This window comes from Chelon labrosus (assembly GCF_963514085.1).
Source record: "Chelon labrosus genome assembly, chromosome: 8".
Taxonomy (NCBI): Eukaryota; Metazoa; Chordata; class Actinopteri; order Mugiliformes; family Mugilidae; genus Chelon; species Chelon labrosus.
The window spans coordinates 26,697,472-26,710,776 of record NC_140358.1 but is presented as its reverse complement, the minus strand read 5'-3'; the positions used below and the strand labels follow the sequence as shown (position 1 = coordinate 26,710,776).

General features: G+C 45.3%; 2 protein-coding genes across 2 annotated transcripts; one reads left to right on the top strand and one right to left on the bottom strand.

Annotated features, from left to right (window-relative positions):
- Positions 1 to 27: 27 nt before the first annotated feature.
- ncbp1 (nuclear cap binding protein subunit 1) lies at positions 28 to 8,646 on the bottom strand. Its single transcript, XM_084549960.1, has 23 exons — positions 8,479 to 8,646; positions 7,037 to 7,125; positions 6,715 to 6,815; positions 6,475 to 6,631; positions 6,283 to 6,390; positions 5,802 to 5,923; positions 5,555 to 5,624; positions 5,179 to 5,394; positions 4,989 to 5,086; positions 4,848 to 4,911; positions 4,638 to 4,748; positions 3,443 to 3,507; positions 3,289 to 3,351; positions 2,917 to 2,991; positions 2,661 to 2,764; positions 2,430 to 2,552; positions 2,239 to 2,341; positions 2,027 to 2,120; positions 1,561 to 1,664; positions 1,358 to 1,475; positions 1,117 to 1,257; positions 689 to 802; positions 28 to 574 (listed from the first exon to the last, which is right to left on the bottom strand). Exons 1-23 carry the CDS (start codon positions 8,510 to 8,512, stop codon positions 461 to 463), a joined length of 2,388 nt encoding a protein of 795 aa, XP_084406086.1. The 5' UTR covers positions 8,513 to 8,646; the 3' UTR covers positions 28 to 460.
- A 163-nt stretch (positions 8,647 to 8,809) lies between these two features.
- tstd2 (thiosulfate sulfurtransferase like domain containing 2) lies at positions 8,810 to 13,043 on the top strand. Its single transcript, XM_084549961.1, has 9 exons — positions 8,810 to 9,088; positions 9,568 to 9,857; positions 9,948 to 10,056; positions 10,155 to 10,274; positions 11,240 to 11,345; positions 11,507 to 11,622; positions 12,103 to 12,261; positions 12,373 to 12,511; positions 12,589 to 13,043. The coding sequence occupies exons 1-9, from the start codon at positions 8,960 to 8,962 to the stop codon at positions 12,810 to 12,812; spliced, it is 1,392 nt and encodes a 463-aa protein (XP_084406087.1). The 5' UTR covers positions 8,810 to 8,959; the 3' UTR covers positions 12,813 to 13,043.
- Positions 13,044 to 13,305: the final 262 nt, after the last annotated feature.

Sequence of the window (13,305 nt, the reverse complement as noted above, 5' to 3'; positions counted from 1 at the left end):
GACGACACAGGCGAGCAGGCGGAGGATAAAGACTCTGGAGGGTTTAATTACTTCCCAATTCCACGTAAAACAAATATAAAAAAGTAGAACGCTCTCTAGATTCACAATCAGTCAGAGCCGACCTGAAACCTCCTCTCCCTCCTATGAACAATTACTTCCAGCTGCGTCTGTTTGTACAGGTTTAAAAAGACCCATTCAGAAGAATAAGAGCGGGAGGTAAAAATTAAACTGAACAAAGAATCAAAATAATAATAAAAAAAAGAACCACTACAGCAAATAAATGACATGTTTTTGAATTCCTACTTTGTAAAGACGTCCTCAGTTGTGGCTTCATGTTACTGACACGAATGGCACCAAACACAAAACGGGTAAAGTTAAAATAAAACTAAAAGGAGGAGGATTCTTGATGCAAGAGCTGGTAAGGGTTTCTAATGTGTCGGTTTATCGGCGCCGGCCCGTCTCAGAGCTGCAGGGCGCAGAACTGCTGGTACACGGCCAGGATGTGGGGGTCGAGCTCGGCCGTGAAGAGCAGGTTCTCCAGGGTCCCCATGTACTGCTGGATGGTCACGTGGTGCTGCGGGACGAGGGGAGACACACAAATCAAGACTTAACTACGTGCTCGGTTTAACGGGCCACCAAATTAAACTAAAAAACATCCCGACAGGGCAGAGTGTCTTCCGTGTTTTACCATGAGGAAGATCTGCTGCAGCCGCTCGATGCAGTTCTTGTACCAGGGCGTGCTGATGTCGACGCTGCCCGTCTCACAGCGGACCAGATGCTCCGTCAGCAGCATGATGAAGCGCTGAGGGAAGGAGAGGCGGCTTTTTAAATACCTCTACACATCATCAGCTTAAATCAGAAAGTTAAAAGTCAGCAGCTGTGACTTGTCAAGACAGATACGGACGGACATGATTCAACCAGTTTTATTAAAATCTAAATGTGTTGCACGATAACGATTCATTTATCAGACGCCTTATTTGGTTTTAGAACAGATATTTAACTGAATTTGAAGAAAATGAGATGGATGCTCGTTTAAAAAGGTTCCTGCAAAGATTAAAACTTGGAAAGTGTTTTAATTTTTAGCCAACTTCCAACTCGTGCGCGTCAATAAATCACCTGGAAGATGACGAGGAAGAGGTTTTTCTGTTCGCTCTGAGCCGACTCCACCTTCTCCTGCAGCCTCTCGATCTGCTCCTCCAGCTGTCCCTCCTCGTCCTCGCTGTTCTTGTCCATCTCCTCGTCGTCGCCGCTGTCCCTCTAATCACACGAGCAGCCACGGCGGCGTTAGCGAACTCATCTAATGTTTGATCTGAACGTGATATAATAATAATAATAATGTGACGGAGGAGGACGTTACCCTCTTGTGCTGCTGCTTCTCCAGTTTGTCTTTGGCCTCCTCCAGCTCCTTCTGGATCTTCTGCACGTGCTTGTTCATCTTCCGGATGGTCGAGTGCAGAATCTCCCAGACGAAAAGTCTAGACGGAGGGTCACAGTCTTTCAGTCGGCGCATTTAAAACGGAAATAGTTTGCACTTGTTTTTTTATTTAATTGTCCCCCCACCTGGTGAACTCGTGAGCCATGTCCTGGGAGAAGAGCCAGTTGGCGACGGCAGCGCAGTCCACCACCTGTGTCCGGACCATTTTGTCCACCAGCACCGCGATCATCTGTAACGTAGCGGAGACAGACGTGTGTTAGACTTGGACTGTCCCTAAAGACGGACGAACCCTCACAGGCGTCACTGGTTTTTCTATTTCTGGTTTCCTGATGAGCGGCGGTGTCTAGGAGCCAGCAAAGGGATCTCTTTAAGAACTTTAAGACTTGATATAAGACTTGATGAATGGAGAAATTAGCTATGAAGACCAAATACACCAATGTCTATGGAAATTGACTCGCTTCTGGAGCCTCTAGTGGACATTTGAGGAACTGCACTGCATTATTTTTCAGCCAACTGGTGAAACATTAACTTTCTCGTAATATTTTGAGAACACAAATCATCCGGACTGAACCACGGCTCGCTGCTTCGTACCTGCGGGTGGTTCCTCCACACTTCATACACCACTTTGAGGATGTGCAGCTTCCCCTCGTCGCTGTCCGTCAGGGACTTGAGGATCTCGTGGAACCTGGAAGCGTCAGATGAAGATGAGGCCAGCAGGTCTGGGTTCATATTTATATATAAAACTAACATTTCAGCCTGTTCTGGTGGGAAAAAAGATGGTTTTCTGCAGAGGGTAAACTTACTTTCCGAGGGCGCTGAAGGAGTGGCTGAAGGATTTGGCTGCCAGGTGGAGCAGAGTCTGTAGGAACACGTCGATCTTCAGAGGGTTGAAGCTCTCGCCCTCGTCTGGACGGACAGAAAACAAATAAATCAAAGGAGGGAAATAAATCAACAAACTCATCAAAAGACTTTTAGGGTAGAACGGGAAACAGACCATCATCGTCTTCTTGGTTGGGGTTGGGGACGTCTTTGAGGATGGTGAGGATGTCTTCGTTGGTCGCTCGGCTCTTGATGGCGTTTCCAACGGTGATGGAGACCGGGTAGCCGGGTAACGAAGCTGAGAGGCAGCAGAGATTCAACGTTACGTTAGAGGCTAAAGAACGCGCGGGCTGCCCTGTCTGTCTTTTTCCCAAATGTGTTACTAATAATCATAAATAATTCTCACCAGCGCTCTCATCCATGTATTTGTACGAGAAGATGGGCTCAGCAGGGATGAGGGCTGAGAAGGTCGCTGGGACGATGTCCACTATCCTCTGATGGTACGAAAGTCTGAAAGCGAAGGAGACGAGCTGAGACATTTTCCACGTTGAGGAGGAACGACACAAATTTGGCATATTTCACTCTGATGTCCTGTCCTTCTCTACTCCACAGGAAAGAAAAGACACATTAAAGTGTTTCAAGACTGAGAGAACACAAAATACCTCATGGACTTCTCCAGAACCTCTTTGACAAACTTGGGCTTGGGCTTATCCAGGTCCACGGCCAAGCAGTCGGACCTGTTGGAGATTACAAAGAGGAACTTTTGTCTTTCTGTTGATTTAAGAGAATAAAATCAGAAACTAGGGCTGGGTCATTTCCTGCATCCTCTCGTTAGAAATCTCACTAGAAGACTTCTGCAGGACTAGTCTCGTGATACCGTGCAACGATTGGATTTAAACGCAGAGAAGAGCTGCACGAACTCAAAGACGTACTGTACACAAACCTCCAAAACCAACAACAACAGTAGTTTTGTTAAAATCTCTTTCGTAACCAAGTAAAATAGTTCTGAACATGCCCGTCACGCCATCACTCACCAGTCGTCCCAGCTCCATCGAAACTGGAAGTTGCTCAAATGGTGAGAAAACCAGTTGATTAGTCTGGAAGAAAAAGATGAAGAAAGGGGGTTGAAGTCTCACAGCAAAGACGGGATTTCCTTTGTTCTGTAATATAAACATGCAGCGATGTTACCTGTCTATGCAGGCCGTGTTCATGGTGTCCAGCCTCATGTAAAGCATCTCTGTGGCTTGAGCCAACTAACAGGCAGGTGTTAAAGGAAGTAATCAAAGTGTAAAACACAGCAGCACTGTGATGTCTCAGTTTGGGACATTTACACAGATCAGCCACAACATTATGACTGGGAGAACGGGAGAAGCGAATAACATTGACCATCTTGTGACAGTTCAGTGTTCTGCTGGGAAACTTCTGGATCTGGCATTCATTGGTGTGGATGTTACTTAAGCCCAAATTATGCTTCCGCGTTGACACAGCGCGAGGGGGCGTACGGACCTATTGCGGACCCGACGTGCACCTCCCAAAAATCCTCGATGCGCGTCGAGGCGACGCAACAGCAACGCAGCAGCAACGCAGCGGCATTGGCTGTGATTGGTCCGCTAACTACATCCGCTGGAGACCGCTTTTCCGGTTTCCACTCATAAACATCATTGTCTCCTTTGTCGTGCCCTAATTTGCAAAAGAAGTATTTCTTCCTCTGCTTGAATAATTTTGAGCTCCAACGCCAGTCTCTCTGTCTTAGTGTCCATCGTTCACTGTGACTACGACAAAAGCCGGAAGGTAAATAACTTTTCGAGGCGAGATACGTCACAAGAGTCTCGGTCGGTCGGTCACAAAAAATCATAGCGCCCTCTACCGGTGTGGCATGCATTTCGACACGTAAACCCCACGCAGAACCATCACGGTCTCACGACTGCGTCCAAGCAACTGCGTGGCCATTGCGTGATCACTACGCGGAAGCATAATCAAGCCTTTAGACATGTAGCACCCACCTAGACCAGACCAGGCACCCCCACCCCATAGCAATCCATCCCCAGCAGGATGCAGCCACAAAACGATTTAGGAACAACTAAAAAAAAACATGAAGAACAGGACAAGGTGTTGACCTGGCCTCCAAATTCACTAGATCCCAAACTGATCAAGTATCTGTGGGATGATCCACAGAGGCCCCTCCCCTCAAAGGCCCCCCCACTACCAACATTCTGTTGCCAGACACCACAGGACACCCTCAGAAGTTCCCATGTCCATTCTCTGACAAGTCGCCGTTTTGGAGGGAGACGTACATGATATTAGGAAGTCGGTCATAATGTTATGTCTGATTGGTGTAATTTAAAAGCTAGTTGAAAACAAAGTTAAAAGCAATCAAAGATACGACTTGGGGCAGCGACCCGGGCTGCAGCTTGCAGAGCTCGATGAGCAGCGTGGTGTACATGACGTCGATGTGAGGCGGCGACGGAAGCTGGAAGAGTTCCCCAAAGATCACCTGAAAGAAAAACACAAACACACAGCTCCGTATATTATAAAACAGGTTTGAATCATGCCCAACAAAAAGAAAACAACAAATAAATTTAAACGTGCGTACCTCCACAATATGGTAGTTGAGCGGGATTTTATTTTTTCCTGGATAGCTGAGTAACTGGGCAGCGCTGAGAAGTAGAAAGGAGGATAAATTAATAAAAGTAAGCTTTTCTAAAGTGAAACTGCGACCAGGCTCATGACCGACCATGTTTTCCTCTCTTTCCAGTGAGTTTTAATGATACAGTGCAGGTTTTCTTCTATGACGAATCTCTCCACAGAATGGCTGCCGGGCATAACGGGTCCCTGGGGATAAAGAATGAGCACAGATTAACTGTTTAACACTGACAACCAATTAAAAAAAGACAAAAACTGCAATGAGTTTATGTGCAACAAACCTCTGGGGCATCGGTGTAGTCAAACATGCGGAAGATGACCCGGGGCATGGGGTACTGAGCGTCGGGCATGTGACCCGGCGGGGTGAAGGGGGGCAGGTTGTGTTGCAGGGCCTCGCACAGCACGCTGTCGAAGGCGATGTACGGACGCAGGATGTGACGCTCCTGCCACCGGTCTTTCTTCAGCTTCTGGATCTGAGCCCAGAGGCAGTCCAGGTACTGGAGAGGAAGAGCAGGAAGGAGGAGAGAAGGTAGAGTTTTATCAGCATACACTCGCCTGCAGACGGATATTTGTCCCAGTTTTACAGAAATACATCAGACGCTGCAGAAAACTGTTCATATAATAAGGCTAAGGGAAGGGACACGCAGTAGAACTAACCTCCTCTTGTGGATGAGGCTTCTCTGCGGTCCACACCTGCAGCATGGGGACGTGAGTCTTTACTCTCCTCCTGAAAAATGTGGAATGATGAGGAATTGGTTTAATATTGAGAATAAAAGTGCAGAGAGCACCGGACATCACCACAAACATCCCCTCTGTGAAACAATAGTAGTGGCAGCAGGCCAAGGGGGTGGATGCTCGTTGAAGGCGCTACGTATGCTGGGCAGAAACAAGGTGGACGTCTTACTTGAGGTAGCCCTCGACCTGACTGAGGAGCCGGTCCATCTCGACATCCTTCTTCTCGTAGAGCTCCTTGCCGACCCAGGGAAGACAGGACAGAACAACGTACACAAACCAGTCGGACCGAACCTGAGGGGGCAAATGAGACCGATGTAATTAAAACCTTGTAATTAACAAGAGTACCTCAGCATGAGCCAGGTTTCCAGCCTGTAGATAACCATGTCACTTCCCTTAAGATAGATAGATACTTTATTTTATATCTGAATTAATAGTTAAATGCTTTAAGCTGAAGATATTCAGGAATATGCTTTTTGCACCTGTGTAAATTCTATTTAAATTGACAAACTATAACATGATCTAGTTTTTTACAACAAACATAAGACCAAAAACAAATAAAAAGTCATATTTTCATTCATTTCTCATGAGCGATCAAAGTCTGGCTTGCCATTTCCAAAGCGTAGCATGGAAAACAGAATAACTCCACCTACCTGAGGCACATCCTCCTCCTGAGTAACACTGACGAAGTTTTCGAACATGGCCACCATAGACGGAGCGGCAATCACGTGGCAGTTGACCAAGTCGGAAAGAAAACGCACCTAATAAAAAAAGAAATGTGTTAAAAGAAGCTTCACAGGTGTAGTGATGTACTGATTCTTGATGAATATAAAATAAAAACTCACCAAGTAAACGGCTTCATTGTACAAGTTGTTTTTCAGCGTCTCCTTGAGCTGCCTGATCATGGCCTCCACAAACTCGCCCCCAAAGTTGTAGTTCCTGGCATTGAGGAGTCCGACTAGCGTTGTGTACACGGTCAGTTTCTCAGGAAGGAGGCGTGCACTGTCAGCATAAAAACATTCACTGAGAACTTCCATTTAAAGTAGTCTTCGCTAAGCAAACGCTGAGAACTGGTATAAACTTACACAGCACATAAGATGCGCAGGATTTTGTTTTTGTAGTTCGGCAGGTCTGCCTCTAAAACGCCAGCGAGGCCCTCCAAGTTGCTCTCGAGGGACGAGGTGCTCTGCAAGGAAATGAAAGCTATTTAGCATCTTTAATATTTAAACACTGGTAAACACAGTTTCTCCAGTTTGTTTTTGTTGAAGCATTCTCCACTGCTGCAAACACACCCAAACAGCTCTGGTGTTTATCTTTACAAGTACAGGGCTGGGCTCAGAAAAATGTTCTTCCCAGAGTTTTTAAGGTTCAATGTCCTCATGCAGCAAACATAAAAAATGTCCTTACTTTCTCCCCCACGCGACATATCAGCGACTCTAGACGGTCTTCGATCTCAATGGGCTCTGATGTCCTCCTCCTTTTGTGGGCTTGACCTCCTGGAAAGGGAAAAGATAAACTCACTGGTCAACGTGTCATTTTTAAAAACACACATTTAACAAATTTCACACAAAAGAAACTCAGTTGGAAATCTGTTTTCTTGTGATAAGATCTCCTTTACATGCAAGCAAATAGACAACAACAATAAAAATGACATGATTTATGATTAAAGTGTGGTGTTTAAATGATGTAATCTTGATCACATTCTGATAACACTAGATTCTTCTGACCTTTACATCTTTAATCCTGCAGTAACCGATTTATTTTAGACTCTGGGTCATGGTATATCCAAAAAGAAACTTGTCTGAGTTCCCGCCAGTCATTTAGAACCGAAGAAGCAACTTGGACGAGATGTTTTCAGGAAACTCTGCAAGTCCAGTTGTCCTCGTTTCAGCTTGTTTTTTTTTTTTGGATATAACGTGACCTGGATAACTGAGAACCTTCACAACACTTCAGCAGCCCGTTAATGGAAAGAAAGTACAGCCTGAACGCACAAGACTTAATGGGGACAGACAGATGATAAGATTGTGTTATATTTGTCTGATAAGTTGACGTCTCAGTCCAGCTACCCTCTTCGGAGAGGTAGTTTTCCAAACATACACGGCTTCCTTTACTCCTCTTTCAAACCGTCTATCTTCCCAGGTTAAAATGTGGATGTTGCTGTCCTCAAAAGACAGTCTCTTGTCCTTCAGTTGTAAGTCTTTCCAGAAACTGTGTTGAACACCATGTCTGTAGCATTTTCTTTAACCTTTTCAATAAATACGCCGTAAGACTGAACCAAAGCAGTGGAGTGTCAGGCGGGAAAGCTAAACAATGAGATGAAACGCAAATATAAAACCCCGTTTGGTCTGGAAAGACACTTTTACTTTATGATTTTATAGAAAACAAGTCAAAGGATCGTGAATATTAAGCCTCTGAATGTAGATAATGTCGGTGATAGTGGGTGAGTTTGCTCTCTGCTGCGGCACTTTACACATTTTGGGTGGTTTATTTCAATATATAAGTTTTAATCAGACATAAACAGCATTTGGTTGCCGCCCCCTATATCAACAACGCAGGTTAAAGTGAAGCTAAACCAGCAGCTAACGGTAAACGTACCGGTTAATTCCGCCGCTGCTGCTGGGTCCGCTTCCCCAATCCCCGTTAAGTCCCCACGGTGTACACAAACAAACAATTTTTATTTATTTTAATTTACATAAACCTAAACACGGCCTCGTAAATCCACATATAAAGCAGCATGCGAGAATGCACCAAAACACACACACACAAAAAAAAACACGCTAACGTTAGCTAGCCGCGGCTAGTTAGCCTAACGTCTGATGCACACATGCAGTCAGCGTCCACGGACTTACCGTCATTCTCGTCGCTGTGTCGTCTCCTGGACATGTTTCGCTTTCGCTATTAATTACAAAAAAACACCGACGATAACAAATTTATGTGAAACAAAAACAACAAGTCGGTTAAAGAAGCGTCTAGTTAGGTCATTCAGCCTTGGCCGCTACTGCTACGGCAGAAAAATAATAGCGGTCGGATTCAAGCGATGCACATCCGGGTAAGTCAGGGGTCAACCGGAAGGTGCACCGATCTATTTCGTCCGTGTTGTCCTCTGATTTTCTTTCCGGGTGCACGCTTGATTGTAGTTGATTATTAGTACATGTGTTGTTGTTGTTGTGTTTTTATCGTATTTAAGACTTTTATTTAACATAATTCAACATTTAATTGTCATTTGATAATCCGATTACCTAAAACTGTTTATGAGGTCTCTTAAGATAATACTGTTTATTAGATAACAAAGCTTTTTTTAATAGTATTTTAAAAAGCCGTGGGAACATAATGGCAGCGGACACGACCTGTTCCGAGTTCATGAACTGGGAGGTGGACACTTCAACGTGTGATGGCTTAAAACGAGAGAAGCAACTTTCTGCCTCACAAAGGAGATACTACAGCTTCTGTAGGAGGAAGGTAAGTGACAATATAAAGTTATTATTAGCCTTAGTTTAAAACCGGCCAGATGTGGTGGTGGTGGGGGAAACAGCTGGTTCTTTGGGGTCTTTACAGACAATACAATAACAATACTTAACGATAGCAGAAGTAAACCGCAGTGTCATCTAAAAATATGCATGTAACGTGTCTAAATGATGCTACATTTGAAGAAAACCCACAGAGAAGATGTCAGAGCCAAATATTCTACATTGTATATTCACCACAAGTTTATTATTGGTCTGCAAAATGTAATCCTTCCTCAAATCCTTCCACTTGAACATGATTCCTGCTTCTAACTTTAAGGACAAAATGTTCACTTGCTGCTCAAAACGTCCCAACCACTGACAGGTGTCTTGATAACGGGACAATCACTGTTATTCGCTTCACAAGTCAGAGGTCATAATGTTATGGCTGGTGTATAATCTGTGCTGTGGCATTGACGTTTTTAATCTTCTCAGTCGTTCGCCGCCTTCGTGGCGTCCAAGAGGGACGGTGGTCAGGAGGAAGGGCCCGCGCCATGGAGCTGCTGCGGCCAGACCTTCGGCGAACACTCTGCCATCCACAAACACGTGGCCAGAAGTCACAGCGCCGAAATACAGCAGCTCACGCAGGCCACGTACGAGCGTCTGTTAGAGCAGCTGGAAGAAGAACCTGAAACGCGGCGGCCGAATGAGCACGGGGCGGAGGAGGTGGACGTCTCTGCGTGGATACCCGACGTCAGCCACATCTCTGAGGAGCAACTAAAAAGGTAAACCTAAAGTTTGCTATCCACATCTTAGTAAATTTGACTTGCGAGCTCAGTTTCTCTGTGTTTATTTGTTCTCTTGTTTCCCGTCAGCGGTCCAGGCAAGGTTCTCCTCTACTATCACTACTGCCAAATGGAGGACCCGCACGTCATCTGTGCTTGGCAGAAAGCTTTATGTGAGAAGCTCCACTTAACTGGCAAGGTGACTGAGCTCTCTCTAACTGGAAGAAATATTTACATTAGGAACTTTTAACTCAGTGCGACTGTGCCTTTAAAACATCTCTTGATCGTCATATTCAGGTGCGGGTGGCGACCGAAGGCATCAATGGAACAGTTGGCGGCACCAACGTGGCTGCTGACGTTTACATCCATGCAATGCGTTCACATCCGTTGTTCAAGATGGACAAAGAAGATTTTAAGGTCAGAATCGTACATATATATATATATATATATATATATATGCGAAGCCGAAACTAAAGAAACTGGACTTGTACAGTTTCTTGAAGACGTCTCATCCAAGTAGCTTCTTCATTTCGAAAAGGACTGGTGGAGAGTTGGGTTTTAAATAGGAACATCTGTTAGTGTTGCCCATCAGAAAACTCCCATCACCAGAGTTTCTGTTAATGACCAGACACCCGTCTTGTCCTGTGTCTTTGAGACTGGAGTCTCTGGCCGATATTTGGGTTGAGTACCATTCATTGGAGACGTAAAGCAAGATCAAGAGGGATTCCTCCAATTACAGGTGAGTGTCTGGTCGATAGTAGACCCAAGCCATGTGAGTTTCAGGTGGGCCACACCATAGATGTTTCTATTTAAATCCGAAAAGTGCTTCTTCAGTTCTAAAAGACTGGTGGGGAGTTGGGTTTTAAATAGGTACCTCTGTGGGTGTTACCCGCCTGGAACTCGCCTCACTAGAGGTTTGTTTACAAGCAGATACTTTGCAGTAGTTGGAGTCGTCCCGGGACTCCAGAAACGTCTTGGGGACAGATGGTGGGGACAGACTTTGCTTGCCATCAGTTTACAGGTGAGTATCTGGTCATTGACAGCCCCTAGTCATGTGAATTTCAGGTGATTAACACCTATTCCCATTCCGATGTAAACCCTGACTACCCACCAGTCTTTTAAAACTGAAGACTTGGATGAAACGTCCTCCAGAGACCCTACGAGTCCAGTTGTCCCTTGTTTCAGCTTCAGTTTGTCAGAATCAAATAAAGAAAACCTCCCACATAATTTTGCACCTCACTCTGCATCAGTATGACCTCTCTGTCTTTGCCTGTTTTCTTAACAACTCTCATACCATGAGATAATCTGGGCTATATCGCTTGTTTTTCTTTTATTAAACCTTGAATATTGTCGGAGCTAATTATCCGTGTGTGTTTGTTCAGACCAGTGACGGCGGTGCAGAGTGTTTCACAGACTTGAAGGTCGGGGTGTATAAGGAGATTGTCCCAATGGGAGTGGACCCTGATGTTATTTCCTACCAGCTGGCAGGTGATATTTATTTGAGACCAATACTTCTTTATAATATTAATAATATAAATAGCTTTTGCTGTATTGAGCCTTTCTCAGCAAAGTAACAGCAGGTCAAATGGCTGCTGTGATTGTTCCTCTGCAGACGTGACTCACGTGTTTCCGTCTGTTCTGACTCGCAGGCGTTCATCTGGAGCCTGAAGAGTTTCATAAGGAAGTGGAGGCTCTTGTGGCCAAAGGCGATTTGTGCAACGACACCATCCTCCTGGACTGCCGCAATTTTTACGAGAGCAAAATTGTAAGTAGAAAGTCCCGGCCTTTTGCTGATCATGTGTTTGCATGTTCTCCCTGTGTCTGCGTGGGTTCTCTCCAGGTACTCCAGCTTCCTCCCACCATCCAAAGGCATGCTCATTAGGTTAATTGGTGATTCTAAATTAGCCGTAGGTGTGAGTGTGAATGGTTGTCTGTCTCTCTGTGTTAGCCCTGAGATAGACTGGAGACCTGTCCAGGATGTACCCCACCTCTCGCCCGATAACAGCTGGGATAGGCTCCAGCTCTCCCACAACCCTCCAGAGGACAAGCGGTAACAGAAGATGAATGAATGAATGAATGAATGATTTGATTGTGCTCCGTCTGCTCCAGCGGCAGTAAACAAATGTCACGGATAATGTTTTAACAAGTGGCTGAAAGTTATTTTAATGGGAAACGAAAGCTGTCCAGCGACGAAAAGAAAAAACTCGTAGGTGTTTGAATAATTGTGACTTTCATTTGACATCAGGGGCAGTTTACTCGATGTCTGGCACCAAACATCCGCAAATTCAGCTACTTCCCGGACTACGTCGACCAGAACCTCGAGCTGTTCAGAGACAAGAAGGTCCTGATGTACTGCACGGGAGGAATCCGCTGTGAGCGCGGCTCCGCTTACCTCCGCTCCAAAGTGAGACGAGTCAGATTATTTATGTTCAGTTTGAAGGTCTATGATTGATGAAGAAGAGACAGTTTAATTATAGTGTTTTGTTAACTTGTGAATCTCCTGCCGTACTTACAGGACGTTTGTAAAGAGGTTTACCAGCTGAAAGGTGGAATTCATAAATACCTGGAGCGTTTCCCAGAAGGTTTCTATCGAGGGAAACTCTTCGTGTTTGATGAACGCTACGCCATCTCCTCGAACGACGACGTCATCTCAGGTTAGCGTTTGAGCAGAACCCCTCGTCACCGATCTAAGCTGATTTAGTCTCATTGAATTCTGTCTCTCTCTGCCCAGACTGCAGGTACTGCCGACGTCCGTGGGACCGGTACGAGCTCTGTTCCACTCAGTTCTGCTGCCAGCTGGTTCTGTCCTGTCCCAGCTGCAGACGGGACGGACGCACCGCCTGCTGTCCCACCTGCCAGACCAAAGGAGAGGCTCAGAGCAAGGCGGCCCCGCATCGCAAAGAGGAGTGCGAGTGCACGGACGGGCGTCCCAGAATCCCTCAGGACGTGCAATGATACAAAAAAAAAATCAGTGTTCACTGCTTGAAAGACGTTGCTCAGAGAAACCAATGGAAAGAATGTGTACAATTTTAAAGATATGTTTTATTACATCAGATATATATGAGGGATAAACAGATTCAGCTGATGTTAACTTATGAAATGATTTTTATGAGAAAATACTGTATCGATCAATCAGCCACTACATTAAAATCACCTACCTGTGAAGTGAACAACACGTTCTTTCTGGAAACCTCGGTCCTGACATTTATATATAAAATAAAAAAACAATCATGACAATGAAAAGAAAGTGTTCCTTGCATCCTGAAATTGTTGCGTTCCCCAGATAAGCAACGAAAACACGATCCGTCAGACCAGGCCAGGACTGTAGATGCCTTCAGGAGCGGGCAGGGGTCAACGTGGTGACCCTGTCTGGTCTGCAGCTACTCATGCAAAAGCAAACTCTGATGTATTTTGTGTTCTGACTCGTTTTTATTAGAACCAGTATTAA

Excerpts from the sequence above, each read along its gene's own strand:
- ncbp1 (XM_084549960.1), bottom strand. The coding sequence starts at position 8,512 with ATGTCCAGGAGACGACACAGCGACGAGAATGACG. Across the intron at positions 3,508-4,637 it reads CCGGGTCGCTGCCCCAAGTC|TTGGCTCAAGCCACAGAGAT; the intron begins GTATCTTTGATT and ends CCTGCCTGTTAG. Across the intron at positions 2,342-2,429 it reads CAACCAAGAAGACGATGATG|ACGAGGGCGAGAGCTTCAAC; the intron begins GTCTGTTTCCCG and ends CTGTCCGTCCAG.
- tstd2 (XM_084549961.1), top strand. The coding sequence starts at position 8,960 with ATGGCAGCGGACACGACCTGTTCCGAGTTCATGAACTGGGAGGTGGAC. Across the intron at positions 9,089-9,567 it reads ACAGCTTCTGTAGGAGGAAG|TCGTTCGCCGCCTTCGTGGC; the intron begins GTAAGTGACAAT and ends TAATCTTCTCAG. Across the intron at positions 10,057-10,154 it reads AGCTCCACTTAACTGGCAAG|GTGCGGGTGGCGACCGAAGG; the intron begins GTGACTGAGCTC and ends CGTCATATTCAG.